Source organism: Oncorhynchus nerka, linkage group LG6, assembly GCF_034236695.1.
Source record: "Oncorhynchus nerka isolate Pitt River linkage group LG6, Oner_Uvic_2.0, whole genome shotgun sequence".
Lineage (NCBI taxonomy): Eukaryota > Metazoa > Chordata > Actinopteri > Salmoniformes > Salmonidae > Oncorhynchus > Oncorhynchus nerka.
Genome location: NC_088401.1, coordinates 18930114 through 18956850, shown reverse-complemented (window position 1 = coordinate 18956850; position 26737 = coordinate 18930114). Strand labels below are relative to the sequence as shown.

Genomic DNA, 26737 nt, shown 5'->3' with positions numbered 1-26737 from the left:
CCCACGGCTGGTGGCCTACTCCCTTATCTTTGTCTCCCGTCCCACGGCTGGTGGCCTACTCCCTTATCTTTGTCTCCGTCCCACGGCTGGTGGCCTACTCCCTTATCTTTGTCTCCCGTCCCACGGCTGGTGGCCTACTCCCTTATTTTTGTCCTCCGTCCCACGGCTGGTGGCCTACTCCCTTATCTTTGTCTCCCGTCCCACGGCTGGTGGCCTACTCCCTTATCTTTGTCCTCCGTCCCACGGCTGGTGGCCTACTGCCTTTGTCCTCCGTCCCACGGCTGGTGGCCTACTCCCTTATCTTTGTCTCCCGTCCCACGGCTGGTGGCCTACTCCCTTATCTTCCTCCCGTCCCACGGCTGGTGGCCTACTGCCTTATCTTTCTCCCGTCCCACGGCTGGTGGCCTACTGCCTTATCTTTCTCCCGTCCCACGGCTGGTGGACTACTGCCTTATCTTTCTCCCGTCCCACGGCTGGTGGCCTACTCCCTTATCTTTCTCCCGTCCCACGGCTGGTGGCCTACTGCCTTATCTTTCTCCCGTCCCACGGCTGGTGGCCTACTCCCTTATCTTTCTCCCGTCCCACGGCTGGTGGCCTACTGCCTTATCTTTCTCCCGTCCCACGGCTGGTGGACTACTGCCTTATCTTTGTCTCCCGTCCCACAACTGGTGGCCTACTCCCTTATCTTTGTCCTCCGTCTCACGGCTGGTGGCCTACTGCCTTATCTTTGTCCTCCGTCCCACGGCTGGTGGCCTACTGCCTTATCTTTGTCTCCCGTCCCACGGCTGGTGGCCTACTGCCTTATCTTTGTCCTCCGCCCCACGGCTGGTGGCCTACTCCCTTATCTTTGTGTCCCGTCCCACTGCTGGTGGCCTACTGCCTTATTTTTGTCTCCCGTCCCACGGCTGGTGGCCTACTCCCTTATCTTTGTCCTCCGTCCCACGGCTGGTGGCCTACTCCCTTATCTTTGTCTCCCGTCCCACGGCTGGTGGCCTACTCCCTTATCTTTGTCTCCCGTCCCACGGCTGGTGGCCTACTCCCTTATTTTTGTCCTCCGTCCCACGGCTGGTGGCCTACTCCCTTATCTTTGTCTCCCGTCCCACGGCTGGTGGCCTACTCCCTTATCTTTGTCCTCCGTCCCACGGCTGGTGGCCTACTGCCTTTGTCCTCCGTCCCACGGCTGGTGGCCTACTCCCTTATCTTTGTCTCCCGTCCCACGGCTGGTGGCCTACTCCCTTATCTTCCTCCCGTCCCACGGCTGGTGGCCTACTGCCTTATCTTTCTCCCGTCCCACGGCTGGTGGCCTACTGCCTTATCTTTCTCCCGTCCCACGGCTGGTGGACTACTGCCTTATCTTTCTCCCATCCCACGGCTGGTGGCCTACTCCCTTATCTTTCTCCCGTCCCACGGCTGGTGGCCTACTGCCTTATCTTTCTCCTGTCCCACGGCTGGTGGCCTACTCCCTTATCTTTCTCCCGTCCCACGGCTGGTGGCCTACTGCCTTATCTTTCTCCCGTCCCACGGCTGGTGGACTACTGCCTTATCTTTGTCTCCCGTCCCACAGCTGGTGGCCTACTCCCTTATCTTTGTCCTCCGTCCCACGGCTGGTGGCCTACTGCCTTATCTTTGTCCTCCGTCCCACGGCTGGTGGCCTACTGCCTTATCTTTGTCTCCCGTCCCACGGCTGGTGGCCTACTGCCTTATCTTTGTCCTCCGCCCCACGGCTGGTGGCCTACTCCCTTATCTTTGTGTCCCGTCCCACTGCTGGTGGCCTACTGCCTTATTTTTGTCTCCCGTCCCACGGCTGGTGGCCTACTCCCTTATCTTTGTCCTCCGTCCCACGGCTGGTGGCCTACTGCCTTTGTCCTCCGTCCCACGGCTGGTGGCCTACTCCCTTATCTTTGTCTCCGTCCCACGGCTGGTGGCCTACTCCCTTATCTTCCTCCCGTCCCACGGCTGGTGGCCTACTGCCTTATCTTTCTCCCGTCCCACGGCTGGTGGCCTACTGCCTTATCTTTCTCCCGTCCCACGGCTGGTGGACTACTGCCTTATCTTTCTCCCGTCCCACGGCTGGTGGACTACTGCCTTATCTTTCTCCCGTCCCACGGCTGGTGGCCTACTCCCTTATCTTTCTCCCGTCCCACGGCTGGTGGCCTACTGCCTTATCTTTCTCCCGTCCCACGGCTGGTGGCCTACTCCCTTATCTTTCTCCCGTCCCACGGCTGGTGGCCTACTGCCTTATCTTTCTCCCGTCCCACGGCTGGTGGACTACTGCCTTATCTTTGTCTCCCGTCCCACAGCTGGTGGCCTACTCCCTTATCTTTGTCCTCCGTCCCACGGCTGGTGGCCTACTGCCTTATCTTTGTCCTCCGTCCCACGGCTGGTGGCCTACTGCCTTATCTTTGTCTCCCGTCCCACGGCTGGTGGCCTACTGCCTTATCTTTGTCCTCCGCCCCACGGCTGGTGGCCTACTCCCTTATCTTTGTGTCCCGTCCCACTGCTGGTGGCCTACTGCCTTATTTTTGTCTCCCGTCCCACGGCTGGTGGCCTACTCCCTTATCTTTGTCCTCCGTCCCACGGCTGGTGGCCTACTGCCTTTGTCCTCCGTCCCACGGCTGGTGGCCTACTCCCTTATCTTTGTCTCCCGTCCCACGGCTGGTGGCCTACTCCCTTATCTTCCTCCCGTCCCACGGCTGGTGGCCTACTGCCTTATCTTTCTCCCGTCCCACGGCTGGTGGCCTACTGCCTTATCTTTCTCCCGTCCCACGGCTGGTGGACTACTGCCTTATCTTGCTCCTGTCCCACGGTTGGTGGCCTACTCCCTTATCTTTCTCCCGTCCCACGGCTGGTGGCCTACTCCCTTATCTTTCTCCCGTCCCACGGCTGGTGGCCTACTGCCTTATCTTTCTCCCGTCCCACGGCTGGTGGCCTACTCCCTTATCTTTCTCCCGTCCCACGGCTGGTGGCCTACTGCCTTATCTTTCTCCCGTCCCACGGCTGGTGGACTACTGCCTTATCTTTGTCTCCCGTCCCACAGCTGGTGGCCTACTCCCTTATCTTTGTCCTCCGTCCCACGGCTGGTGGCCTACTGCCTTATCTTTGTCCTCCGTCCCACGGCTGGTGGCCTACTGCCTTATCTTTGTCTCCCGTCCCACGGCTGGTGGCCTACTGCCTTATCTTTGTCCTCCGCCCCACGGCTGGTGGCCTACTCCCTTATCTTTGTGTCCCGTCCCACTGCTGGTGGCCTACTGCCTTATTTTTGTCTTCCGTCCCACGGCTGGTGGCCTACTCCCTTATCTTTGTCCTACGTCCCACGGCTGGTGGCCTACTGCCTTTGTCCTCCGTCCCACGGCTGGTGGCCTACTCCCTTATCTTTGTCTCCCGTCCCACGGCTGGTGGCCTACTCCCTTATCTTTGTCCTACGTCCCACGGCTGGTGGCCTACTGCCTTTGTCCTCCGTCCCACGGCTGGTGGCCTACTCCCTTATCTTTGTCTCCCGTCCCACGGCTGTTGGCCTACTCCCTTATCTTTGTCTCCCGTCCCACAGCTGGTGGCCTACTGCCTTATCTTTGTCCTCCGTCCCACGGCTGGTGGCCTACTCCCTTATCTTTGTCTCCCGTCCCACGGCTTGTGGCCTACTGCCTTATCTTTGTCTTCCGTCCTACGGCTGGTGGCCTACTCCCTTATCTTTGTCTCCCGTCCCACGGCTGGTGGCCTGCTCCATGATTTCTGTCTCCCCCAGAGCAGTTAGTGTTGACTCCCATTAGTCAGTAGTAGTCTCCTGACCACCTGGACCCCGAGCGGGGCGTCGGCGTGGCCGCCATGCGCTTTCGCCATGCGCTCTCGCCATGTGCTCTCTCCATGCGCTCTCGCCATGTGCTCTCGCCTCAGTGACAGGTTTGACAGAAGTGAGTTAGAGTCTTGTCTTACACAGGCTGGCGCCCCTCACTGCTTGGAGTTCACAGGCTGGCCAGGCTGGCACCCCTCACTGCTTGGAGTTCACAGGCTGGCCTGGCTGGCACCCCTCACTGCTTGGAGTTCACAGGCTGGCCTGGCTGGCACCCCTCACTGCTTGGAGTTCACAGGTTGGCCTGGCTGGCACCCCTCACTGCTTGGAGTTCACAGGCTGGCCTGGCTGGCACCCCTCACTGCTTGGAGTTCACAGGCTGGTTCACTGCTTGGAGTTCACAGGCTGGCCTGGCTGGCACCCCTCACTGCTTGGAGTTCACAGGCTGGCACCTCTCACTGCTTGGAGTTCACAGGCTGACCAGGCTGGCACCTCTCACTGCTTGGAGTTCACAGGCTGACCAGGCTGGCACCTCTCACTGCTTGGAGTTCACAGGCTGACCAGGCTGGCACCTCTCACTGCTTGGAGTTCACAGGCTGACCAGGCTGGCACACCTCACTGCTTGGAGTTCACAGGCTGGCCTGGCTGGCACCCCTCACTGCTTGGCACAGGCTGGCGCCTCACTGCTTGGAGTTCACAGGCTGGCGCCCTCACTGCTTGGAGTTCACAGGCTGGCGCCCCTCACTGCTTGGAGTTCACAGGCTGCCAGGCTGGCACCCTCACTGCTTGGAGTTCACAGGCTGGCGACCAGGCTGGCACCCTCACTGCTTGGAGTTCACAGGCTGGCGCCCTCACCTGAGCAGGCTGGCAGGCTGGCGCCCTCACTGCTTGGAGTTCACAGGCTGGCGCCCCTCACTGCTTGGAGTTCACAGGCTGGCGCCCCTCACTGCTTGGAGTTCACAGGCTGGCGCCCCTCACTGCTTGGAGTTCACAGGCTGGCCAGGCTGGCGCCCCTCACTGCTTGGAGTTCACAGGCTGGCGCCCCTCACTGCTTGGAGTTCACAGGCTGGCACCCCTCACTGCTTGGAGTTCACAGGCTGGCGCCCCTCACTGCTTGGAGTTCACAGGCTGGCCAGGCTGGCGCCCCTCACTGCTTGGAGTTCACAGGCTGGCGCCCCTCACTGCTTGGAGTTCACAGGCTGGTGCCCCTCACTGCTTGGAGTTCACAGGCTGGCGCCCCTCACTGCTTCGAGTTCACAGGCTGGCCAGGCTGGCGCCCCTCACTGCTTGGAGTTCACAGGCTGGCGCCCCTCACTGCTTGGAGTTCACAGGCTGGCGCCCCTCACTGCTTGGAGTTCACAGGCTGGCGCCCCTCACTGCTTGGAGTTCACAGGCTGGCGCCCCTCACTGCTTGGAGTTCACAGGCTGGCCAGGCTGGCGCCCCTCACTGCTTGGAGTTCACAGGCTGGCCAGGCTAGCACCCCTCACTGCTTGGAGTTCACAGGCTGGCCAGGCTGGCACACCTCACTGCTTGGAGTTCACAGGCTGGCCTGGCTGGCACCCCTCACTGCTTGGACTTCACAGGCTGGCGCCCCTCACTGCTTGGAGTTCACAGGCTGGCACCCCTCACTGCTTGGAGTTCACAGGCTGGCCAGGCTGGCGCCCCTCACTGCTTGGAGTTCACAGGCTGGCGCCCCTCACTGCTTGGAGTTCACAGGCTGGCGCCCCTCACTGCTTGGAGTTCACAGGCTGGCGCCCCTCACTGCTTGGAGTTCACAGGCTGGCGCCCCTCACTGCTTGGAGTTCACAGGCTGGCCAGGCTGGCGCCCCTCACTGCTTGGAGTTCACAGGCTGGCCAGGCTAGCACCCCTCACTGCTTGGAGTTCACAGGCTGGCCAGGCTGGCACCCCTCACTGCTTGGAGTTCACAGGCTGGCCAGGCTGGCACCCCTCACTGCTTGGAGTTCACAGGCTGGCCAGGCTGGCGCCCCTCACTGCTTGGAGTTCACAGGCTGGCCTGGCTGGCACCCCTCACTGCTTGGAGTTCACAGGCTGGCCTGGCTGGCACCCCTCACTGCTTGGAGTTCACAGGCTGGCACCTCTCACTGCTTGGAGTTCACAGGCTGACCAGGCTGGCACCTCTCACTGCTTGGAGTTCACAGGCTGACCAGGCTGGCACCTCTCACTGCTTGGAGTTCACAGGCTGACCAGGCTGGCACCTCTCACTGCTTGGAGTTCACAGGCTGACCAGGCTGGCACACCTCACTGCTTGGAGTTCACAGGCTGGCCTGGCTGGCACCCCTCACTGCTTGGACTTCACAGGCTGGCGCCCCTCACTGCTTGGAGTTCACAGGCTGGCGCCCCTCACTGCTTGGAGTTCACAGGCTGGCGCCCCTCACTGCTTGGAGTTCACAGGCTGGCCAGGCTGGCGCCCCTCACTGCTTGGAGTTCACAGGCTGGCGCCCCTCACTGCTTGGAGTTCACAGGCTGGCGCCCCTCACTGCTTGGAGTTCACAGGCTGGCGCCCCTCACTGCTTGGAGTTCACAGGCTGGCGCCCCTCACTGCTTGGAGTTCACAGGCTGGCGCCCCTCACTGCTTGGAGTTCACAGGCTGGCCAGGCTGGCGCCCCTCACTGCTTGGAGTTCACAGGCTGGCCAGGCTAGCACCCCTCACTGCTTGGAGTTCACAGGCTGGCCAGGCTGGCACCCCTCACTGCTTGGAGTTCACAGGCTGGCCAGGCTGGCACCCCTCACTGCTTGGAGTTCACAGGCTGGCCAGGCTGGCGCCCCTCACTGCTTGGAGTTCACAGGCTGGCGCCCCTCACTGCTTGGAGTTCACCAGGCTGCCGCCCCTCACTGCTTGGAGTTCACAGGCTGGCGCCCCTCACTGCTTGGAGTTCACAGGCTGGCGCCCCTCACTGCTTGGAGTTCACAGGCTGGCGCCCCTCACTGCTTGGAGTTCACAGGCTGGCGCCCCTCACTGCTTGGAGTTCACAGGCTGGCGCCCCTCACTGCTTGGAGTTCACAGGCTGGCGCCCCTCACTGCTTGGAGTTCACAGGCTGGCCAGGCTGGCGCCCCTCACTGCTTGGAGTTCACAGGCTGGCCAGGCTGGCACCCCTCACTGCTTGGAGTTCACAGGCTGGCACCCCTCACTGCTTGGAGTTCACAGGCTGGCCTGGCTGGCACCCCTCACTGCTTGGACTTCACAGGCTGGCCAGGCTGGCGCCCCTCACTGCTTGGATTTCACAGGCTGGCCAGGCTGGTGCCCCTCACTGCTTGGAGTTCACAGGCTTGCCAGGCTGGCGCCCCTCACTGCTTGGAGTTCACAGGCTGGCGCCCCTCACTGCTTGGAGTTCACAGGCTGGCCAGGCTGGTGCCCCTCACTGCTTGGAGTTCACAGGCTGGCCAGGCTGCCGCCCCTCACTGCTTGGAGTTCACCAGGCTGGCGCCCCTCACTGCTTGGAGTTCACCAGGCACCCCTCACTGCTTGGAGTTCACCAGGCTGGTGCCCCTCACTGCTTGGAGTTCACCAGGCACCTCTCACTGCTTGGAGTTCACAGGCTGACCAGGCTGGCACCTCTCACTGCTTGGAGTTCACTAGTGCGTGCACTGGAATAGTAACCTTTAATGACTAGAGCAGCGGTCGGGGCCAATCAATTCAAGGAGTGAATTTCAATTGAAAATGAATCCCAACCCTGGACTAGAGCACAGTGGTGGTCACTAAACCCTGATACTAGAGACACACAACTTTCTAGGACCAGGCAGGGCTGGTGACCGCTGGACTAGGCTGGTCTGCCTGTCTGCACAGTGACTTTATGTGCTCGTAGTAAATAGACTTGACATACGATCACATATACACATACTGTATAAACCACCATGTATTCACTCTGCAATATCTTGTACACATATCGAAAGACACACAAAACACACACAAGAACATGGTCACATACAGTTGAAGTCGGAAGTTTACATACACCTTAGCCAAATACATTTAAAGTAAGTTTTTCACATTTAATCCTAGTAAAAATTCCCTGTCTTAGGTCAGTTAGGATCACCACTTTATTTTAAGAATGTGAAATGTCAGAAAAATAGTAGAGAGAATGATTTATTTCTGCTTTTATTTCTTTCATCACATTCCCAGTGGGTCAGACGTTTAAATACACTCAATTGCCTTTCAATTGTTTAACTTGGATCAAACATTTCAGGTAGCCTTCCACAAGCTTCCCACAATAAGTTGGGTGAATTTTGGCCCATTCCTCCTGACCGAGCTGGTGTAACTGGTTTATACGCCTCCTTGCTCGCACACACTTTTTCAGTTCTGCCCACAAATTGTCTATAGGATTAAGGTCAGGGCTTTGTGATGGCCACTCCAATACCTTGACTTTGTTGTCCTTAAGCCAGTTTGCCACAACTTTGGATGTACTCTATGCTTGGGGTCATTGTCCATTTGGAAGACCCATTTGCGATCAAGTTCTAACTTCCTGACTGATGTCTTGAGATGTTGCTTCAATATATCCACATAATTTTCATGCCTCATGATGCCATCTATTTTGTGAAGTGCACCAGTCCCTCCTGCAGCAATGCACCCCCACAACATGATGCTGCCACCCCCATGCTTCACGGTTGGGATGGTGTTCTTCGGCTTGCAAGCACCCCTCTTTTTCCTCCAAACATAACGATGGTCATTATGGCCAAACAGTTCTATTTTTATTTCATCAGACCAGAGGACATTTCTCAAAAAAATCAGATCTTTGTCCCCATGTGCAGTTGCAAACCGCAGTCTGGCTTTTTTATGGCAGTTTTAGAACAGTGGCTTCTTCCTTGCTGAGCGGCCTTTTAGGTTATGTCGATGTAGGACTCATTTTACTGTGGATATAGATACATTTGTACCTGTTTCCTCCAGCATCTTCACAAGGTCCTTTACTGTTCTTCTGGGATTGATTTGCACTTTTCGCACCAAACTACGTTCATCTCTTGGAGACAGAACGCGTCTCCTTCCTGAGCGGTATGACGGCTGCGTGGTCCCATACCCAATTGCGTACTATTGTTTGTACAGATGAACGTGGTACCTTCAGGCGTTTGGAAATTGCTCCCAAAGATGAACCACACATATGGAGGTCTACAATATTTTTTCTGAGGTCTTGGCTGATTTCTTTTGACTTTCCCATGATGTCAAGAAAAGAGGCACTGAGTTTGAAGGTAGGCCTTGAAATACATCCACAGGCCATGACATAATTTTCTGGAATTTTCCAAGCTGTTTAAAGGCACAGTCAACTTAGTGTATGTAAACTTCTGACCGACTGGAATTGTGATACAGTGAATTATAAGTGAAATAATCTGTTTGTTAACAATTGTTGGAAAAATGACTTGTGTCATGCACAAAGTAGATGTCCTAACCGACTTGCCAAAACTATAGTTTGTTAACAAGACATTTGTGGAGTGGTTTAAAAACTAGTTTTAATGACTCCAACCTAAGTGTATGTAAACTTCCAACTTCAACTGCATATGTAAATAAAGCACACTTGTGACCCATGCATATGCACATGGCATGAATTAACCATGCACATAGATGCATGCATGTGTTTCGGTTGACTGTTGGGTTGGGTGAGAGTGAGTGACTGAGAGGGTGAGCAGGCGAGTAGTTGGGCTTTTGCAAGTGTAAATGCATTGCCACTAATATTTTTTTTTTTAGCTTTGTGTGAATGTGTGTATGGGAGTGTAAGTGTGTGTCTGTGCATGCGTGAACAGTACAGTATATGTGATTAGGTATAAATGTATTATCCTGTCTCTGGTCTCACCTGTAGGATTATCAGTGTATGGATTAGCAGGTAGAGGAAGTTGCAGAGCAGACAGAGAGAGGATTACTACTCCAGCTTGTGCTCTAGGAAAGAGGCTTTCACTCCTCTACTAACTGTTCACTCCATCGTCTTGGTAACTGGACCCACTGGCCACCCCAGCAGACCTGCAGGTCAACCTTGACCAGGAAGTAAACGACCTGGCTAGAGGTCACCTTAGGAACAGGGACAGCCATGGAACCTCGTAGGGGTCAGACGGTCAGACGGCGCTGCTCTGTAGGTAATGCTTTCCTGTAATGGGAGGGGCAACGAATCAACACAGGGAGACTGGGGGGTGATGGGGGAACCTCCGATTCACCAAGACGTTTTCAGAGGGTGGGACCTTCAAGTGGGCTGTCTGAATTTGTAGTTTAGTTTATTTAGTTTATTATGTAGTTTATTTTTAGTCACGACTGACTTTGTATGCCTGTTTTACAGATAGTCAAAACCATAAGCCAAAACAAGAAACACTGAGCGTCGCTATCCGACTGTCACATTCAATTGGTGGACATCATAATTAGGACTGCAGCGGTCAGAAAATTGAGTTAGCCTGTGATTGTCAAGCATATATCTGCCGTTCTCACGGTAATTGACCGTTAATTAACATAAACACATTTAGCATCTCTTGGCTTCCACTGATGCAGACCTTTGGAAAATCTACTTTTTAAAAAGTCTAATAAATACATGTAATATAGCGTACACCTTCACAATAAATCCATGATTTATTTTAGACAGGTCTAAAGAAACATGATATGAAGAAAATGTAGTCTATTTCAGAAGAACAGAATACTCTGAGTTGTCTTTATGTTAGGTCCTGATCTGGCTATACCATATGGCTGTGGGCTACACTATTTCATTTAGCAGACAGGATTAGCTTTGAATTCCATGGCATTATTTTATAGTATGAAGAATACAACTGAACAAAGCTGAATAAAATAGAAAGGATCTTTTCTCCAACGATTTGAGGGAGTGTGCACATTCAGTGTTGAGCAGTTAACAAAGAAACAGGTACCCCTATATGCTTAATTTAGAGTTATTTATGTAATGTTAGTTGTGATACAAAGGTCGGGCTATAAATTTATTATTATTATTATTATTATAATTTAGATTATTAATACATTCTAAGGCTGCATGACACGACTCTAATGATGATTTGAAAAAAGTTGCATGAAAGGCCTGAGCTCTGCTTTGTTTTTTTTGTGCAGGCTGTACACACTTCATCAGTCTCTTATTCACAATTTGACAAGCACTTGATAATACCTGGGATTTCCCGGCGCAAGCCCCTTGTGTGGCTGTAATGTCTTTTTTATAATCATTTTAATTCCCTTCTCCCTTTGTGCTGCGTGCTTCGACTCACATCCCACTCACATGGCTCTCCATCACGTGATTGGGTCTTTCTCACATGCTACAAGTGAAGACATACACATACGCACGCGTCCTATCCATTTCCGAGGCGCATATTGAAGATATTAGAACTGTCCACATTTACTTTTCGTTAGCCAAAAAGATGAATAGGCCTAACGAACAGCAAAAGCACTAGCTTATGTCAATCTACTATCCCCCAGAGTACAAAAGTTGCCCGATTCTGTCCGAGAAATAAATATTCCAAACATAGTCTGGGACAGTTGTGTGATGCGATAGATCCCAAATGAATACAACCACTAGCATCGAAAAAACGTTTTTACGCTATAAGGCTGACGCAACACATCAGAACGTTTAGCTTTACATTTTTTATAAATTATTGGGCTATTTTTTCACATTACAAGAACAGCAATGCACACACAGCAGTAGGCTATAAGCGCGAATGTATGCCAATTAGGCTCTACACCCATTGTAAAGCGGATTAATGTGCTTAATTTTAAGAAGTTATTTGGCCACTTTAGTTATGATGCAAACCTTATCAAAACATAGAGGCTTATGGGCTCCCAAGTGGCGCAGCAGTCTAAGGCACTGCATCTCAGTGCTAGAGGTGTTCGATTCCAGGCTGTATCACAACCGGCCGTGATTGGGAGTCCCATATGGTGGCACACAAATGGCCCAGCGTCATCCGGGTTAAGGGAGGGTTTGGCCGGGGTAGGCCGTCATTGTAAATAACAATTTGTTCTTAACTGACTTGCTTAGTTAAATAAAACATTAATAAAATATGGTCTAGGCTACAGGTCTGGGACTATGATTTGAAAAAGTTTCTAAAAAAAAGGTATGTATTGTTTCTTGCCTTATGCTGGGCATCATTCATAAGTGATAATATATAATATATAAATTGATAGGCTAATATTGTCACCCATCAGACTATTCTTGATTTAATCTTGTCTTTACATATACTAAATAATGTGTGAAATTTGTTTTGATTTAGAATGGACCATTATCACGCATATGGCTTGAAACAGGGGGGATACATGTCATCTATGCACTTAAATAGCGAATGGAGGACGCTTTTCCCGTGGTTCATTTTCATGCCCGCCAGGTAGGCTATACTCCCGTAAAGACAAGTAATGTGCTTAATATTAGGAAAGTTGAGAAATAAATATATTAGGCCTAGCCTATAGAAAACTGATGGGATCCTCCTCTTTTTAATAGAGGCCATCACTCTGTTTTCTCAGCCCGCCCTGTCCCCAGTCAAAAGTTTGGACACACCTACTCATTCAAGGGTTTTTCTTTATTTTTTACTATTTTCTACATTGTAGAATAATAGTAAACGCATCAAAACTATTAAATAACACATATGGAATCATGTAGTAACCAAAAAGGTGTTAAACAAATCAAAATATATTTTATATTTCGAGATTCTTCAAAGTAGCCACCCTTTGCCTTGACAGACCCAAGTTGAATGGTTCAAGTTTGTTGCAGACAGGCCATGTGTAGCCAATGTGATTTACAGGTTTTACATTTTATCAGGATACTTTCTACCTGCAGGCTGCAGTGTTTTTATTATTTGGCTTTATCGGCTATTTTTACATATAGTAGTTGGCAATAGAAGTGACTTTTTAGGTTTGTGTCATTTTCATTTAGATTTGGATAGAATTTTGATTAACCACATGACAATGATTTTGAGATACGAAGACGTTATTATAAATGAAATGAAACTGTTCCATGAAAATGTGCATATGAAAACCATAACTGGCACACAGTTCGGTAGAAACGCTAAGATAAATTGGAAAGTTTGATGAGAAATGAGAAAGTTTGCTGACTCCGGGTGTAGCCTATTACCGGAGAGTAGCGGAAGAATCTGAGAAAGCCAGTAGGAGCAGAGGAGGATGGTCTGGACAGGGTTTTTCTTCTGGTTATCGTGATCTCTGGTTCCCTCTTGAGTCATGTGTGTCCTGTTTTATCAAACAGTGTGCTTATTAAAGCATCAGACAAGCTCAATGCATACATGGTGTGTGTTTACATATGGAAGAATACACGTTTAGTAATGTCGACCAAATCGACTTGTCAAAAGAACAGACGACTTTCAATCGACCAATACTTGTTTTAGTCGGGGTCAGCCCAAATCAAAACAAATCATCATGAGGCCCTGTAGCTGTCTTACTCCTTCTCCACTGCATTGTCTTTCACCTTGTTGCATCCTCTGCTAAAAATGTACACTCCTATGTGATCACAACCTCCTCTCCTCCCCTCTCTCCCCAGTGAGCTGTGAGATAGATGGTGGGAGGTGATTTATTGGCCTGTTGGTTAGCCACTAATGGTGCGTTCCTCTGCGCAGGCATTTCTGACACATGCCAATCCTACAACGCCTGGATAGGCATTTTACTTATCAGCTAACCACATATTTTATATCAATCTGTTGCCTAACGACGTGGCAGGCAACCATCGGTTGATGCGTGCAACGTCTGAGCAGGGGAACGTGACCACAGTGATCAGTCTGCTCAGATGACCTTTGACCCGTTCGGTCTCCTGTGAACTAGCCCCAGACGACCAGGAGGCTCCCTGCATGAATCTTTATGAGTGGTTGGAACATTTGGTCCTGGATGTCTGCTATGTGTGTTGTGTTCCAGTCCAGCTCTAGCACCTGATTAAACATACCTAAAAGGCACTGCATGGTCAATCTGACGTCTGCATTGGCCGTGCAGCATTTACAGGGATACGGCCTCTGCAGTAGTCAGGGCATTCATTCTTCTTGCGCTTCACGGAGCAGCGTTGAGCTGTTGAGAAGGAACTTGTCAAGGATGTAAGTTTGTGTTTATACAGGACCTCCTGCCCCCACCTACCGTCAACCAATCATGTCAATGCGGATCTCTACCCTCCCCATTGTTACAAAATTTGGGAGGCGCCCGGCGATGCGGTACGGAGATCAATTTGGCCTCTGCAAGCCTCTGGAGGGTCCACAACTACGTCACAACCTCCATACGGAGCCTTCGACCACATTTTCAGATCAAGCATAAATTGTTTCTAAGCCTGCACACACTGTGACACCTGTATGTAGTTCATATGTCCCTTCCTGCATGCTGGATGCTTACCTGATCTGCCTAACAAGACCTTACTGTGATCTCCACTCCTCCTAGACGTGTGTCCCTGTCCCCATTCCAGTGGAAAACAGGATGTGTATGAATATTGATGCTATCAGGGGCTGTAATGACCATCTGTTCTGCTTTCAACCGGGCCATTTCAGCCTAGTCATTTGACAGGCTACACACAGAAATAACTTAGCACACAGAGGGAAAGCTCTGCTGCCTTGTGTTATTTTTCTGAATTATTGATGGAATAATGATGGATGTTTTCAATTCCAGCCCCACAAGGCGATCCAAACAGGGCCCACTCTTGTAAGAATTGATTGCCAATTGTATTGCTAGTGAAGTTTGGAGTAGAACCTGAAATTAGTTAGAAATTGAGGTGCAGTAGGGCCAATATTGCAGTTTGTGGCTATGATTTCATATAGCCTGCCCTGAATAGTGAATGTAGTGACTGAACCGTATAAGGCCCCAGGAAACAGTGTGGGAAAATGAGGAACGTGATCTCTTGATGGATGACTCGTCCCCTTACAAGTGTAAAATAAACTGGTAAAACAAGCCTGCAAAAAAATATGCCAGACAGCAGACACTATACCAGCCTCGCGCAGGGGGCAACTGTCCCTTTAAATCCGGAGCCCTCAGCCCGCCCTCAGATGGGAACACCCGTAGTCAAGCCTTAGCGGGAGACTGGGGCGGTTGTCTGGTTTCGGAGCATCATCTAATCCGCGTTGCAGGGAGGCAATTTTTAATGGCCATGCCGAGAAAAAGGCTTTTCTAAACCGCCAGAGACGGCCCGATGAAACGGAGGCGGCGGAGGTCTGTGGGCTTGGGGTATTCTCACAACCAGGACTCGGGAGCTTACTCAACAGCGAGGCGGAGGGAAAGGAGACGAGTGACGGGCGTGCTCCAGCTGTCCTCGCCGAGGCTCGTTGTGCCAGCTGGGTAAACTATTCCGCAACTGCTTGCCTCTCACTCCCCCCTCCGTTATTTAGCGCGATGATAGAACATGTTCCTCCGACGCTCAGTGGGTGTGCGAGTCGTGCGGATCGCGGATTCACCTTGATTTTAAACGAGACAACCACAAAAGAGGTGTGACCCAGTATGGAAGCAGTGCCGCGCGATTCATGCCGCGCCGGTTCAGGTTCTCTTGGGTGATAATGCAGGTGCTCTGTGCGCACATAGGACGATGTAACAAGTCCCCAATTGTGTTAGATAAACAAATACACAAGGTTTCCGCAACGATTAAAAGAGTCAAACCAACGGTGTTTGTTTGAACATAGTACATCCCTCAGCACATTCTATACAGATGGTCCCGTGGGCGTTGAGCGGCTTGTGTGTGTATTGGTGATGGTGCAACAGCATCGAGCGCACTGAAAGAAGAGGGGCTGTTTGGAATGGGGAGGGGGGAATTCATTGACATCGACCGCCACTCCGACAGTTTACATCAGAATACAGTTAGCCCTACCTACCTGTTATTTATGCCCTCCGCTGTTTAACTGTAAACAACGTCTCGTATGTCTCTGTCTCCCCCACACACATACTTACCCTAGCCTTATCTTTCTCCCATCAATCGAACCGTGCAGGACCCTCTTGCTCATCCGCCGGCTACCACAAGGCAGATGATGAGATGTCTGGGACTACTTCTCAGGCGGATCCCACAGATGCCACGGCGCGGACGATTCTGCTCAACCAACCTCAGAACACCAAGTTCTGTGATAATCATGTCAGGTAAAATGTAATCTGGCTACAGCATCTTTATCATCAAGTCTGCCTTTCCAGACGGTTTGTGATATTATGATTGCCTACAATAAAGTTTGTTGATACTTTTAGGAATTTGTTTTTTTATTTTTATTTTGTTTTAGTTAAATTGTTTTTGTGATTGCCCAGTGATCTTATTATTGATAGGCTATAGGAGATAATGGGCCATTTACGGAACAGTAAATTATGGTTGTAAATTTTTATCAATTATGTATTAAATGACCTCCGATAATTGGAGAAAGGCATCAACGGGTTGTTGTTTTAGGACTCCCCTGTTAGTGTCAGTCTGAGGAAAGTGCTTCACATGAACATTTAGGCTACTGTCATGTGACCGATTTTAGCATTTTTTTTGCGCATCATATCAACACATCTAAGGTTTTTTGTTGAGCTTCACAATCAATTTAAGATATTTTCGGTTGATTTGGACATGATCGGTCCCATGACTTGAATGGGATTTGTGCCACAAATGCTAAATTGTTAGCATGTGGAAACCGTGCCTGGGAAACTAAACCAAATCATGGATTTCTGTCATACCTTGTCCATAGACTACTTACAGGGTAAGGAAACCAATGTGTCATTTTGTCATTTGGGTGAACTATTCCTCTAATCAATAATGACTCATGTATTTTTAAAGCAGGCACTGAAAGAAAGGTAACTACAGAGAGTTAATAGAACTGCCTCAGATGGTAATGGAAGAGATTTAGTAGTCTAGCATGAAATAGAATAGAATAGGTTCCATTCAAAGTTTGAAAGAAATGTGTTTTGCTCAGGAAAAAAATATCCCCAAATCTAACAAGATCTACAGTATGATCCAGGTCTGGTCACTTGTCATTTTACTCTGTGCTGTCCTGATCAGCTGAAGCAAACAACCTTCTCACACTACATTTTAAAATGGATACTAATTCCTTCAATTCAGGAAGTACTCTGAAATTACAATTATCTTCTATGCTTTTCAATTAGGAAAAATTGCAATTGGAATTTGGCTTACCTTCTGAATTCCCTGGAATTTAAATAGTTCCCAACCCTGGTAAGCAGAGGATCTGGCCTTAACAAATCCAGTCTTTAAAGTGAAAACATTCACAACCAGTTGGTTAATGATTTGGTGTGTGGCTATCTCTCATGGGCAGGGTTCTGGGTAGGGCCCAAACAGAATCTTAATTTGTGTGGAATCTCTTGGACAAACACCCTCCCAGCTGTCGGCTGCATATTCGATGGGGACGACGACACTGGAGCTATAAAGTCCTATAGCTTTGCAGACCAATGTATTGTTTTACATTTGTTATTACCCCTCAGTGTATTTATGTTGACTTGAGGAGATAGGGTTGAGTTCAGTGGTGTGCAGCACAGTGGTGTGCAGCACAGTGGTGTGCAGCACAGTGGTGTGCAGCACAGTCAGAATGTTCAAATAGAACATTTGTAGAATAGTTATGCTTCTCTGTTATGTAGAATAGGAAATCATGTTGGCTTTATACAGTGCCTTGCGAAAGTTTTCGGCCCCCTTGAACTTTGCGACCTTTTGCCACATATCAGGCTTCAAACATAAAGATATAAAACTGTATTTTTTTGAAGAATCAACAACAAGTGGGACACAATCATGAAGTGGAACGACATTTATTGGATATTTCAAACTTTTTGAACAAATCAAAAACTGAAAAATTGGGCGTGCAAAATTATTCAGCCCCCTTAAGTTAATACTTTGTAGCGCCACCTTTTGCTGCGATTACAGCTGTAAGTCGCTTGGGGTATGTCTCTATCAGTTTTGCACATCGAGAGACTGAAATTTTTTCCCATTCCTCCTTGCAAAACAGCTCGAGCTCAGTGAGGTTGGATGGAGAGCATTTGTGAACAGCAGTTTTCAGTTCTTTCCACAGATTCTCGATTGGATTCAGGTCTGGACTTTGACTTGGCCATTCTAACACCTGGATATGTTTATTTTTGAACCATTCCATTGTAGATTTTGCTTTATGTTTTGGATCATTGTCTTGTTGGAAGACAAATCTCCGTCCCAGTCTCAGGTCTTTTGCAGACTCCATCAGGTTTTCTTCCAGAATGGTCCTGTATTTGGCTCCATCCATCTTCCCATCAATTTTAACCATCTTCCCTGTCCCTGCTGAAGAAAAGCAGGCCCAAACCATGATGCTGCCACCACCATGTTTGACAGTGGGGATGGTGTGTTCAGGTGATGAGCTGTGTTGCTTTTACGCCAAACATAACGTTTTGCATTGTTGCCAAAAAGTTCAATTTTGGTTTCATCTGACCAGAGCACCTTCTTCCACATGTTTGGTGTGTCTCCCAGGTGGCTTGTGGCAAACTTTAAACGACACTTTTTATGGATATCTTTAAGAAATGGCTTTCTTCTTGCCACTCTTCCATAAAGGCCAGATTTGTGCAATATACGACTGATTGTTGTCCTATGGACAGAGTCTCCCACCTCAGCTGTAGATCTCTGCAGTTCATCCAGAGTGATCATGGGCCTCTTGGCTGCATCTCTGATCAGTCTTCTCCTTGTATGAGCTGAAAGTTTAGAGGGACGGCCAGGTCTTGGTAGATTTGCAGTGGTCTGATACTCCTTCCATTTCAATATTATCGCTTGCACAGTGCTCCTTGGGATGTTTAAAGCTTGGGAAATCTTTTTGTATCCAAATCCGGCTTTAAACTTCTTCACAACAGTATCTTGGACCTGCCTGGTGTGTTCCTTGTTCTTCATGATGCTCATTGCGCTTTTAACGGACCTCTGAGACTATCACAGTGCAGGTCCATTTATACGGAGACTTGATTACACACAGGTGGATTGTATTTATCATCATTAGTCATTTAGGTCAACATTGGATCATTCAGAGATCCTCACTGAACTTCTGGAGAGAGTTTGCTGCACTGAAAGTAAAGGGGCTGAATAATTTTGCACGCCCAATTTTTCAGTTTTTGATTTGTTAAAAAAGTTTGAAATATCCAATAAATGGCGTTCCACTTCATGATTGTGTCCCACTTGTTGTTGATTCTTCACAAAAAAATACAGTTTTATATCTTTATGTTTGAAGCCTGAAATGTGGCAAAAGGTCGCAAAGTTCAAGGGGGCCGAATATTTTCGCAAGGCACTGTATGCCCTACAACTCTATCTGGAACATTTAGGAGACTACGCCCTCCTGAACATTACCCTGCCGCCTATAGAATCCATCAGGCCCTAGTTACGTGGGGCAATCGGCAAACACACCTCACCGATCTGTCTTTACTGTCAGGAGATTCAATTCTGCTCTGAAAGGGGCCTATTTCAGGTCCGTTAATGAGATTAAGGTGGGCCTTCGTCAAATTGTCTCATTGGATCACCAGGCCATTTACTGGCCTGTGATTGGACATCTGTCTCTGGAGCCATGCCCTGTGTATGTCTGTGTTTTGTGTTTTAGGGCTTCACTGGTCCTATTGATTACTCTGAGATTAAATTCCTATAGCTCTTTTCCTCTTCCACCCCTTCTGTTTTCCTCTTCCACCTCTTCTGTTTTCCTCTTCCACCCCTTCTGTTTTCCTCTTCCACCCCTTCTGTTTTCCTCTTCCACCCCTTCTGTTTTCCTCTTCCACCCCTTCTGTTTTCCTCTTCCACCTCTTCTGTTTTCCTCTTCCACCCCTTCTGTTTTCCTCTTCCACCCCTTCTGTTTTCCTCTTCCACCCCTTCTGTTTTCCTCTTCCACCCCTTCTGTTTTCCTCTTCCACCCCTTCTGTTTTCCTCTTCCACCCCTTCTGTTTTCCTCTTCCACCCCTTCTGTTTTCCTCTTCCACCCCTTCTGTTTTCCTCTTCCACCCCTTCTGTTTTCCTCTTCCACCCCTTCTGTTTTCCTCTTCCACCCCTTCTGTTTTCCCTTCCACCCCTTCTGTTTTCCTCTTCCACCCCTTCTGTTTTCCTCTTCCACCCCTTCTGTTTTCCTCTTCCACCCCTTCTGTTTTCCTCTTCCACCCCTTCTCTGCCTTCACTACATGTTTTCTTCACGTCCCTGTGTCAAATCGAATACAACCGGTGTAAACCTTACAGTGAATTGCTTACTTACAAGCCCTTAACCAACAATGCTTTAAGAAGTTAAGAAAAAAAATAGATAAGTAAAAAAAATATATATATATAAAAAAATAAAAAAATAATTAAACGGCAGCAGTAAAACAACAATAGTGAGTCGATGTGCGGGGCGCCGGTTAGTCGAGGTAATTGAGGTATTGTGTCTCTGTGTATCTGTGTCCCTTTGTCCCTGTGCATGAGTGAAAATCTCCTCCACCTATGAATCAGTTGCCACAGCAACACAACCACCGTCAACGAATACTTGGCGTAGATGTTGTCCCTAGACACTGCTCTAGGATCAGCTTGAACTCGACAGTTTCCTAACCTTAACCATTAGGGAAGAAATGTAAAAACGGACCATACATCAGTCTCTAGGCGCAATCATAACTCATTAACAAACACAGTAACCACAGTAACACTCAGACAACCACCTTAGATCTGTTACATCTCAATATACTGTAATTACCACAACCATAAACTGCCCTGATACCATCACAGCAATTACATGGCCACGTTATAAACAAACATTTTTTCCTTTCTATACAGCGAACACTATCAACCAACTACTTTATGACAGAACTTGTGTGTGTGGTATCATTTGTCTGTTAGATTAGATATAAGCAGGTTTAACGTGTGAATCAGATGAGGTATGAACACACTGAGGTACCAGAAGTGTGTGTATCTGGGTCAGCAGGTGCTGTTATGTCTGCTATTTGATGTCCTGGTCTTTGTGTGTGACTGTGGGCTCATCTCCAAGGAGGTGTACATGTGATGGAGGATTTATACTCTCTTACACACAAACGTACACATAAACACACCCTTGACTTAGCTATATTGGCCAGGATAACGACGAGCCCTGAAGGGAAGGCTGGTAGTTATGTTTGTCTCTCAAAAAACTCTTACAGTTGTTGGCTATTATCAATGCTAATAATTGCTGTTGTCTGAGCCATAGAGATGATTGACTGACAGGGTGAGCCTTCCAAGGCCTCATACACCCCTATTTGGTCTAAATATAAAGCTTTGAACAGTGAGGTTCGGTCCATTTGCAGGAGTGTGAAAGTGTGCAGCCCATAATAGATCCTTGGTAACACTTTACTTGACACCCAACCCCATAACATGTTATGCCGCGGTCATAATCATGTCATAATGTGTCATAACAGCTGACATAACTTGTCATAACCTGTCATAAATGGTCAAAACACTGTCATGACCCATATATTTACACCTGTGACTTATATTGTGTTGTTTTATGGCTGGTTATGACACCTGCATTTATTCAAATGTATTTTTTCCCTGACAAGAAGTTTCCTTTCGTTTGAACGTTTGTTTCTTATGTCCTTTGTTGTTGTTGTAATGAATTCTTTACGCTCATGGTTTTTTTTTCATCATATTTTAAATAACTTGTATAAAATACTCTTTATGGCAAATGTCATAAATCATTATGACCATCCTGTGTCACTTAACTTGGACTAAGAAAATACACTTCATCATTTGTCTCTTTAATGTGTGGGTCAGATGTGCTTATCTCAACACACTGTAGTACCAGAAGAAGGTGTGTGTGTGTGTGTGTGTGTGTGTGTGTGTGTATATCCGGTTAAGCTGTTGCGTCTGCTATTTGATATCCTGGTCTTTGTGTGTGACTGTGGGCTCGTTGCAGGGAGACCATTTTTTAAGGGCCACGCCGAGAAAAAGCCTTTTCCAGACCGCCAGAGACGGGCCGATGAAACAGAGACTGTGGAGGTCTGTGGGCTTCAGAACATGTTCAAATAACATGAACATACTGTTGACATGTAGGCTATGGTGTAATGGAAGGTATTTCCTTGTGTGGTGGGTTCTGACACTCTCTTATGTAGGTGTCATAACCAGCCATAATAATATATCCAACCGGTCTAAATGTGTGTCAGGACAGTGTTATAGACATGTTATAATGGTATAGTAAAGTGCCACCTGATCCGGTAATGTTTTGCTGCCTGTAACAGGAATTTCCAGTTGAACAAAAAGGAGGGCCGCCGTTGAAAACAGATCAAAATCATTTCAGTTGAATTGCAAGTTGCAACATGCAGCTCCTGGAGACGGGCCTTTTTCTCTTCTAACCAGACACCACTCAATGTTCTCTAAACATCAGCCTGAGAGGATTGTACCAAGTCAAACCAGAAGGCACTGTGTTTGCCTGCTGCTACAGAATCACACAGTATTCATATTGTCATCAACACTATAAGAATCAGTGTGTCCTCGGTCCTTACACCTTCAGGAGCTCTCACGTCCTTCACTGTTAACGGTATGAGAAGAATCCAGAAGATCCGGTCTAGTGACCATCAATCAGTACACAAAGGAGAGTCACAAATACAACACTGGAAATCATGTGCATTACAGAAAAGGGAAAATATAAATATGCTAATCATTGTTAATGACTATTAACGTTATTCATCTTAAATATTCCCATTTCACCGCCATAGGACATTTTGAGTCTAATTGTGTTGTCTCGGTAATGGGGTTTCATGTGCATCGATCATTTTAGTAGAGATTTTTGAAGAATGTTTTGAAGAAGGGATTTAAACTCTAGTGACTCTGTGTTACCTTGGAGAACATCGAGAAAGTCAAATCAAACTCCCTATTTTTGTCTACAGTATACTCACAGCCCAAGGGGGATTACTTTTTTGGTGTGTGTATTTGTGTTTCATTACCGTGGTGACTAACCCTGTGTTGTACATGTATCCCTCCTCCTCCTACTTCTCCTCCTTCTCAGTACCACTAAGTACGGCGTGCTCACCTTCCTGCCTCGTTTCCTGTACGAGCAGATCCGCCGGGCCGCCAATGCCTTCTTCCTCTTCATCGCCCTGATGCAGGTAGGCCACGCCCAGTACATGTTGTTTACTCTGGAGGGAGCAACGTTCTGGAGCATTCAGAAAGAAATGTGTTGACAAGATATGATTCTCTGTGGAGTAGAACTATGAAACAAATCAGCTCTATCCATTACATTTCTATCTGTAACCTGCACTGACAACCTGACCGTGTCTAACCAAACCGTCAGCGTTTCTTCAACATGGTCTCTGCGCTCTTCCTCTCAGCAAATCCCTGATGTGTCTCCTACGGGTCGCTACACCACTCTGGTACCACTCATCTTCATCCTCACTGTGGCCGGGATTAAAGAGATCATAGAGGACTATGTAAGTAGGACGGACACAGGTCAGCAGTCACGGGTCAGCAGTCACGGGTCAGCAGTCACTGGTCAGCAGTCACGGGTCAGCAGTCACTGGTCAACTCCTCCGCTGTAGAACAACACCCTGCAGATTTTATAAATCTCCACCTCTGTTCCAAAACAATTGCTTAGCCGGCACAGTGCCATTCTTGTGCATCTAATGTGAGAGAAAAAGGGAGGGAGACTGGTAAGGAGCTCACCCCCCCCCCCCTCCTTCTGTCTCTTTACAGCAAAGACACAAGGCAGACAACACAGTCAACAAGAAAAAGACCACAGGTATTGGACATGTGTGAAGCCGTGCTAGTCAGTTTCATGAGTGAATTCCATGTAGCTTCTGGGAATAGACAGTTGTGCTTTAGGGAAGATCAGCAGTATATGACATGTTTAGGCTAACAGCTCTGTTGTCATTGTGTCTCAGTTCTGAGGAATGGAGCCTGGCAGACTATCATATGGAAACAGGTACCATTACCCCCATCCTCTCAACAGCCTGTCTGACTAGTGGTTACAGATGGAGCCCACACTTTCCACAACACACCTGAACATGGAAAAAGTCCTAACTAAGACTGCATGGCTCATTCTGTACCTCTCCAGAATGTTCTCTGGCATTTTTCTTCACGTTGTTGAGTATCCTTTCTATCTAATGCTGAGCTTGCTCTGACCGAGGGACACGTCAGACTTAAACATCCACAGTAAAGCTACTTGCTGCTCACTGTCACTTTCTCCCTCCCTCCCTCTCTCCATCATCCCTCCCTCTCTCCATCATCCCTCCCTCTCTCCATCATCCCTCCCTCTCCATCATCCCTCCCTCTCTCCATCATCCCTCCATCATCCCTCCATCATCCCTCCATCATCCCTCCCTCTCTCCATCATCCCTCCCTCTCTCCACCATCCCTCTCTCCATCATCTCTCCCTCTCTCCACCATCCCTCCCTCTCTCTACCATCCCTCTCTCTTCCTCTCTCTCTCTCTTTCTATTCCCCTGACTCACTTTATCTTGCATCTCTCTCTCTCTTCCCCCCATCCATTTTCAATGTCATTCTCACCTCATGCTGTTGCATTTCTGTGTCCTGGCCACAAGGTGGCAGTAGGAGACATAGTGAAGGTGACCAATGGGCAGCATCTTCCAGCTGACATGGTCATAGTGTCCTCCAGGTTGGTTTGCGGTCTTGTGTTTTTGTGTGGTCAGTGTTAGTTAAAGTGGTGTTTGATCAGTGTTGTCAGGCTAGTAATAGGGGAGGCATTGAGGGTTGTCACCATTATGTTTGATCAATGATTCAATATTGTTATTTGACCGTTGCATAGATGAATGTTGTGGTAAAGTTGGACTCCATCTCTCTCCACAGTGAGCCTCAGGCCATGTGTTATACTGAGACCTCCAACCTGGACGGAGAAACCAACCTGAAGATCAGACAGGTGAGACGCGTGCGGAATGACCCCAACGCTGTGCTTTATCGACCTCCGGAGGAGCTGGTGATGGGACTGTGTGTGTGTACCTGCTCTAACAGGGTGTGCGTGTATTTCAGGGTCTCCCTCTCACAGCTGGTCTCCAGTCTCTGGAGGAGCTGATGGGTCTCTCTGGCCGTCTGGAGTGTGAAGAGCCCAACAGACACCTGTATGACTTCACTGGGACTCTACGCCTGGACAACCAAAAGTACGGATCTCTCTCGCTCTTTCGCTCTCTCTCTTATATTTATATTATTTTTGGGGTTTACTGCCAGGGCCCAGGTCTGGCAGTACTGCTCTAGCAGGCCCAGGTCTGGCAGTACAGGCTCTGCTGTAGGCCATGTGCTCAAATTTGTGGTCAAATTTGTCTCCATTCTTTAAGATTGGGGTTATGAGTCCTTGATTCCAGGTGTCAGGGAAGTAACCTACACTCAGGATCAAATGACATTTTGCACTAGTGAGTTTGAGCATCTCCTTTAGGACTCTATCAGGTCCGCATGCTTTTTAAATTTGAGGTGCCTGACGTTTCTTATAGAGCTCCTGGTCAGTAATGGAGTCCAGTGGATTTTGATTGTCCTTTTATAGATTTTTCTAGTCCATTAAACTTCTCATGAATTTGGCGTTGTTCTGCGTTTGCATCAATGTGAACAGTGTTGTAGAGTGTTGTAAATGGGTCTTCCATATCTCTCCATTTTCTATCGCTAATTCCAATTTTGCCAGAAGTTGTTTGTGTTTATTGACTCCTCACTGTCAGATGCTTGCTGTTGTACTGTGCTTTTTTTGCTTCTGAGTGTACTTTTATAGAGTTTAAGTCTCACAGTAATTAAGGCGTAATTCATAATTATTTGGGTCTCTGTGCTTTTGTTTTTCTCCTTGTAAAATTATAATCTGCATCAATCCAGTTGTCATCTGTGGTCAGTTTTGGTTAGTTTTTTAAATCAATTTCAGTTGTGCTTCTTTTGCTGTTTGCCTGAATATGTAGTTGATGTTTTTACTGCCAGATTGATGCCTTCTTCACTGTGAGTGAATGTGATATTCAGACAGTTATCTAAGAGTGTTTGGATATTTTAGTTACAAGTTGCTTTCTGGTTTTCTTCACCTTATGACCTCCAGTGGAACTGTAAATCTGTTTTGGGGGCCCATCTGGGCTGTGAATGTCTGATGTTGTACAGCTTACTGGGCTGTGAATGTCTGATGTTGTACAACTTACTGGGCTGTGAATGTCTGATGTTGTACAGATTACTGGGCTGTGAATGTCTGATGTTGTACAACTTACTGGGCTGTGAATGTCTGATGTTGTACAGATTACTGGGCTGTGAATGTCTGATGTTGTACAGCTTACTGGGCTGTGAATGTCTGATGTTGTACAACTTACTGGGCTGTGAATGTCTGATGTTGTACAACTTACTGGGCTGTGAATGTCTGATGTTGTACAGATTACTGGGCTGTGAATGTCTGATGTTGTACAGCTTACTGGGCTGTGAATGTCTGATGTTGTACAGATTACTGGGCTGTGAACGTCTGATGTTGTACAGCTTACTGGACTGTGAATGTCTGATGTTGTACAGATTACTGGGCTGTGAATGTCTGATGTTGTACAGCTGACTGGGCTGTGAATGTCTGATGTTGTACAGCTTACTGGACTGTGAATGTCTGATGTTGTACAGATTACTGGGCTGTGAATGTCTGATGTTGTACAGCTGACTGGGCTGTGAATGTCTGATGTTGTACAGATTACTGGGCTGTGAACGTCTGATGTTGTACAACTTACTGGGCTGTGAACGTCTGATGTTGTACAACTTACTGGGCTGTGAATGTCTGATGTCTGTACAGATGTTGTACAGTTTACTGTACAGGCTGTGAATGTCTGATGTTACAGTGGGCTGTGAACTGAGTTTACTGGGCTGTGAACGTCTGATGTTGTACAACTTACTGGGCTGTGAATGTCTGATGTTGTACAGCTGACTGGGCTGTGAATGTCTGATGTTGTACAACTTACTGGGCTGTGAATGTCTGATGTTGTACAGTTTACTGGGCTGTGAACGTCTGATGTTGTACAGTTTACTGGGCTGTGAACGTCTGATGTTGTACAACTTACTGGGCTGTGAATGTCTGATGTTGTACAGCTGACTGGGCTGTGAATGTCTGATGTTGTACAGTTTACTGGGCTGTGAATGTCTGATGTTGTACAGTTTACTGGGCTGTGAATGTCTGATGTTGTACAACTTAC

The 26737-nt window shown here is 48.2% G+C and overlaps 1 protein-coding gene across 1 annotated transcript in view; it reads left to right on the top strand.

Annotated features, from left to right (window-relative positions):
- Window positions 1–26737, top strand: part of LOC115115909 (phospholipid-transporting ATPase IB-like) — a 115832-nt gene that overhangs the window by 3757 nt on the left and 85338 nt on the right. The window contains 8 exon segments of the mRNA XM_065019347.1: window positions 15653–15797; window positions 22613–22712; window positions 22935–23033; window positions 23296–23341; window positions 23484–23524; window positions 24143–24216; window positions 24408–24477; window positions 24588–24715. Of these exon segments, the coding sequence (XP_064875419.1) occupies window positions 15653–15797; window positions 22613–22712; window positions 22935–23033; window positions 23296–23341; window positions 23484–23524; window positions 24143–24216; window positions 24408–24477; window positions 24588–24715 (703 nt within the window).